The sequence below is a fragment of the Adiantum capillus-veneris genome, chromosome 20, assembly GCF_014529385.1.
Source record: "Adiantum capillus-veneris isolate H3 chromosome 20, ASM1452938v2, whole genome shotgun sequence".
Lineage (NCBI taxonomy): Eukaryota > Viridiplantae > Streptophyta > Polypodiopsida > Polypodiales > Pteridaceae > Adiantum > Adiantum capillus-veneris.
In genome coordinates, this window is record NC_140950.1 from 72,026,988 (window position 1) to 72,032,789 (window position 5,802).

At 45.3% G+C, this 5,802-nt stretch overlaps 1 protein-coding gene across 2 annotated transcripts; it reads left to right on the forward strand.

Annotated features, from left to right (window-relative positions):
- Window positions 1-1,137: 1,137 nt before the first annotated feature.
- Window positions 1,138-5,575, forward strand: CDC5 (cell division cycle 5). 2 transcript variants are annotated; one of them, XM_086492560.1, is made up of 4 exons: window positions 1,138-1,521; window positions 1,596-3,276; window positions 3,387-3,668; window positions 4,024-5,575. In XM_086492560.1, the coding sequence occupies exons 1-4, from the start codon at window positions 1,418-1,420 to the stop codon at window positions 5,122-5,124; spliced, it is 3,168 nt and encodes a 1,055-aa protein (XP_086348686.1). In that variant the 5' UTR covers window positions 1,138-1,417; the 3' UTR covers window positions 5,125-5,575. The 2 variants fall into 2 exon arrangements, with proteins under 2 accessions (XP_086348686.1, XP_086348685.1); XM_086492559.1 differs by having other exon boundaries at window positions 1,139-1,521; window positions 1,618-3,276.
- The last annotated feature ends 227 nt before the right edge of the window (window positions 5,576-5,802 follow it).

A 5,802-nucleotide genomic window follows, 5' to 3' on the forward strand; every position in this document is an offset into this window, starting at 1 on the left:
TCTACAGGGTGCTAGTGCAGTCCCGTGCTGCTTCCACTACATGGTTGAGGCTGTGAGGCCTCCAATTAGGGTTTCCCCTCCTCAAATAACTACTTGGGCGTCTCCAATGAAGTATTGAAGCTTCCATGAAATGGTCACAACGAAGAATCGAAGCGTAAATTTAGGGTTTTTAACAGGTCGAATGAGCACTGCATCTGTGCAATTGGGAGCGAGGCTACACTTAATCTACACACACACAAGAGTTTTGAGTTAGTATTGGTTCTTTTTCAAAGTGGAGCTTTCATGGATGGAGTTTTGTTATTTTTTAGTGTGTTTTTGGCTTCAAATCATCTACGCCTTGCTTGATTTTGCAACGAATCCTCACAGTCAGAGGCCCGACGCTTTCCTAGTCGCACTGCGCACTTCCTGACATCGAGTTACATATTCGTGTATATCCTTTTTCATTGTAGGCCAAAAGAAATATGTCTCAATTGCATTCATTGTTGTCTGAATCCCTCTATGCTCAACTTATGGTGGAGCATGCAATTCATACATGACCTTATCTATTAAACTTTTAGTAACACATAGGCGAGAGCCATAGATAAGATAGCCATCTTGAACCACGTATGGTTCTTGCATCTTCCCTAGTGCTACAACAAACATAACATCTCAAAAATTTGTTTGAGTAGCATACTCATCTACCATAGAGGTTAAATCATTGTGAGAGGCTATCGACATAACATTGCATCAAAGTCTACATGAGAGGGCATTGCCTACATGATTGTGCTTGCCAGGAATGTGAGCAATGTAAAAAGGAAATTAGAGAGGAAATTTTTGCACCTCATTTGTTTGTTGAAAAGCTTGCTTTGTGACATGAAGTACTTGAGACTCTGATTTTATTTTTTAAAAGCAGAGAATTACATAGCCGATGCTTATAGCCTATTAGGAGCTCAATCTTCGCCCGAACTTGGGCAGGGAGTTGTGACAGTTCGTTTTTTTGTCCGCTGCCCATTTTGTGCGCCTAATTATCTTCTGCCGGCTGGCTTCCACATCCGCATGCCCAAGCTTGGGAAGGCGATCTGTAAGCAGCCTTAATGTTGTAGGAACAATCCAAAGAGATCTAGAGATCTCGAGACTTTAGAGGTTGGGGGAAGGTTGGATTTGAACACAAGACGTGGATCGAGAACTCTCTGCAGCAAAGCTAGGGTTCTTAACCGTGGGTTCAAATCTTACAGGGAGTTTCAGCAGCCCTCAGAGTTTTAGAACAAGAACCACATTCAGCAGGGCTGTAGGAGCCTCCATCTTGCGTTCTCTCCCGTACTTTTGAGGTTCATCTGCGCTTCGGCGCTTTCAGATTCCGGCAAGATGAGGATCATGATCAAGGGTGGCGTGTGGAAGAATACAGAAGATGAAATTCTGAAAGCTGCTGTCATGAAGTATGGCAAGAATCAGTGGGCTCGCATATCTTCTCTACTGGTTCGCAAGTCTGCCAAGCAATGCAAAGCTCGATGGTATGAATGGCTCGATCCCTCTATTAAGAAGGTATGGTTTGCTTTCCTTTCCTGCTTCTTTATTGCTGAATCTTCTGACAACTTTAGGGGTGAGTATATTTTTAGTGTTGTCTCTTCGATCACACAGACCGAATGGACACGAGAAGAGGATGAAAAGCTGTTGCATCTTGCAAAGCTCATGCCCACACAGTGGCGGACTATAGCTCCAATTGTAGGCCGAACTCCTGCACAGTGTCTTGAGAGATATGAAAAACTGCTTGATGCAGCTTGTGCTAGAGATGAGAATTACGAGCCTTCAGACGATCCAAGGAAGCTCCGACCTGGAGAGATTGATCCAAACCCTGAGTCTAAGCCAGCTAGACCAGATCCTGTTGACATGGATGAAGATGAAAAAGAGATGCTATCTGAAGCCAGAGCCAGGCTTGCAAACACTCGTGGAAAAAAGGCAAAGAGGAAAGCTCGGGAGAAGCAGCTTGAGGAAGCGAGGAGACTTGCCTCATTACAGAAGCGGCGAGAGCTTAAAGCAGCAGGCATTGAGGCCAGGCATAGGAGGAGAAAGCAAAGAGGCATTGACTACAACTCAGAAATTCCTTTTGAAAAGAGGCCCCCTCCTGGTTTCTTTGACATATCTCAAGAAGAGATGGTTGTGGAGCAGCCCCGCTTTCCAACCACCATTGAAGAGTTGGAGGGGAAGAGGCGGGTCGATATAGAAGCACAATTGCGGAAGCAGGATGTCGCTCGTAATAAGATCGCTGAACGCAGAGATGCTCCAGCGTCTGTAATGCAAATCAATAGGCTAAATGATCCTGAAGCAGCTCGCAAGAGGTCAAAGCTTATGCTTCCGCCTCCTCAAATTTCTGACCGAGAACTGGAAGAGATAGCAAAGATGGGTTCCTCCAATGACTTACTTGCTGGTGATGAGGAGCTTGGGGGTGGTGGTGGGGTCACTCGCATGTTGCTCCCTAGTTATGGGCAAACTCCTAGATTGGGAATGACACCACTCAGAACTCCTCAAAGAACCCCTGCTGGAAAAGGGGATGCTATTATGATGGAGGCAGAAAATCTGGCTCGCCTTAGGCAAACTCAAACTCCTCTGTTGGGAGGGGAAAACCCAGAGTTACATCCATCTGATTTTTCTGGTGTGACACCCAAAAAGAAAGAAATACAAACTCCAAACCTGATTGCTACTCCTGCACAAACACCTTCTGGTGGCATGGGTCTAACTCCTTCAGTAAGAATGACTCCTACTCTGAAGGATTCTATTTATGGTACGCCGAAAGGAACACCTAGCAGGGGGGAAGAGCTTCTTGTCAAAGAAAATTTAAGAGCCGGTCTGGGTGACCTCCCGGCACCAAAGTTTGAGTATCAAATAGTTGTACCTGAATTGGTACCAGAAGAACCTGAGACTGCTGAGGTTCTGGAAGAGGATATGTCAGACAAGCTCGCGAGGGATAGAGCAGAGGAAGCTGCAAGACAAGCTGCTCTACTACTGAGACGATCCAAAGTCCTTCAAAGAGACCTCCCGCGTCCTCCGCATGCCTCTCTGGAATGGTTAAAGAGCTCATTAACACATGCTGAAGAGAGTGTAGCAACAACACTGACAGAACAGGCAGATAAGTTGATAAAGATGGAATTGGCGCTTCTGTTAGAGCATGACAATGCTAAATATCCTTTTGAAGAATTATCTGGAAAGGAAAAAAAGAAGTCCAGCAAAAATGTTACCAACGGCAAGAAGCAGATTGAGCTACCAGCAATCGAGGATTTTGAAGATGAGCAGTTGAAAGAAGTAAGTCATTGATCTGGATTTCTGGTCTACTGTCTAATGTTCATGAGTCTGACATTGCATGGTGACTGTCAACAAGGCCCTCTTCTCACTTTTTGTATTTATGCCTTCAGGCAGCCAGGATGATTGATGAAGAGTCAGCATTTCTGCGATTGGCTATGGGCCATGACGAAGCATCTATTGACGACTATGCAGATGCAAGGGATGCCAATGCAGAGGATTTGATGTACTTCCCTTCTCGACAAGGATATAATTCAGCAAGCGTGGCAAGCAATGCTGAGAGATTATCAGCTTTGCAGTATGAATTTGAGATTATCAAGAAACATATGGAGGTAGAAACCAAGAAGGCCGTACGATCTGAGCAGAAATTGAGAGTACTTACACAAGGTTACCAGGTATATTTTTCTGATCTTTCCTGCAAAAATTTACAGCCATCAATTTTGTATCTTGTCTTTTAATTGTAAAATTCCTATATTCAAGACCTGTAGGTGATGATTATACGTATTAACCAAGTTTTAACATGGGTAATTTAGTAGAAATTGATGAATTATATTAAAGATCCCCGACTTAATGAAGGATTTTTATTTTCTTTGGTAGATGTTTTTTTAATCTTCCAGGGTAGATTTAGTTTCAAATGAGTGCATAGTTTTGATCTGGAGTTTTTTTTTTTTGTGGAGTTGCTGTTGTAATTTGTAAATTTGCGTTCTGTACTTCAATTTTTCTTGTTTAATTTGTTTCCTGCTCATGCAGGTGAGAGCAGAAAGTTTGTGGAAACGCATTGAAGCCTTATTCAAAGAAGTTGACACGCTAGCCACTGAGATGGAGTCATTCCGCATGCTGTTTAGGCAGGAGCAGTTTGCTGCACCATCTCGCGTGGAAAATCTGCGGGCAGCAGTGAAACAGCAGAATGAGAACGAGAGGATGTGGCAGCTGAAATACGAGAATTTGATTGTGGAACGGGAGAATTGGAGAAAATTAATTCAGGAGCATGATGCGGAAGTGGCACGAGCAGCAGCAGCACGCGCAGCGGCAGAGGCTGAGGCAGCAGCACGAGCAGCTGCAGAGGCTGAGGCAGCAGCCAAAGCAGCTGCAGAGGCAGAGGCCACGGCACATGCAGAGGCTGAGGCAGCAGCAAAAGCAGCTGCAGAGGCTGAGGCTGCGGCATGTGCAGAGGCAGAGGCTACAGCATTGGCAGCAGCAGAAGTTGAGGCCACTACTCATGCAGCAGAAGAGGCCGAGGCTGCCGCACAGGCTGCAGCAGAACGTGAGGCCGCTACTTGTGCAGAGGAAGAGGCGACGTCTGCGGCACGGGAAACAGGAGGACGAGAGGCAGCTGCTTGTGCAGCTGAAGAGGCAGAGGCGGTAGCAGACAGTGGGGCAGCTACTCATCCAATTGAAGAGGTGGAGATGGTGGCAGCTGAAGAACATGAGACAGCAACTGGTGCAGCTGGAGAGGTAGAGGCTACGGCACTGGCAGCATCAGAACAAGAGACAGCTACTTGTGCAGCTGAAGAGGCGGAGGCTGGGGCAGGGGCAGTGGCCGAGCACGAGCCAGCGACTCATGTAGGGGAAGAGGCTGAAGCTGCAGCACGGGCAGCTACTTGTGCTGTTGAAGAGGCAGAGGCTGCCACACGTGCGGCATCAGAAATTGAAGCAGCTGCTAGTGCAGCTGAGGTGGCTGAGGTTAAGGCTGTGACAGAAGAGGGCACGACCGAGGTTCCAATGCAAATAGAGTCAGAACCTCATACAGAAGCTGAGGCTTTGATACCTAAAGCAGGAGAGGTTGAGGCTATGGTAGAAGATGGAGTCGCAACTGTAGCAGATGACTCCGCAGATTTGGCATCATGCTAATGCTGATAGCTAACATCAATGTTCAAGTAAATGTGCATTATGTAAGCTCAGACATGTGGCTCCAATGTTTTGTCCAAAGTCTGTTGTATTTTTGAAAATGGGCTGTGCGAGGATATATTTTTAGAATGTTAAGTACAAGAGAATGAGAATGCTGCAGCTTTTACGTAAGATTTTGTCACAAAGTCTGGAATAAGGCAGTGACATACGACTTGGCCTTCGGATACAGTGTGTTCTGCATGCACTGGATGTGTTTTTTCTTTGTGGCATAGGTTTCCTTGGACTCTGGCTTGCTTAGTCATGTACACAAGGATGACTATATTCATGTGTAAATAGAAAGTAGCTGAGAAGGATTCGTGGATCTATGTACCATGGTTTCTGGTCTTATTATTTGTTCGATGGGAGTGCCATTGAAAGGATATCATTGCATCAAAGATTAGTTTTGGCTGGAGTTTTCTCGCTGCTTCCTTTTATTTTTGATGTCTAGATAATATTGCATCAGTGCAATCAGCTCAATTCGATATGTATGATTATGATGATATGATATTGTGTCGGTCGATTAGATTAAAGGTTCTGGGATGTGAATGTTTGGCAGAACTACTTGCTATGGCTTGCAAGTAATTTCCTAGCTACTGATTATGCTCTTAAAGGTACAACTATTTGGCATTTTTTATTTGGAAG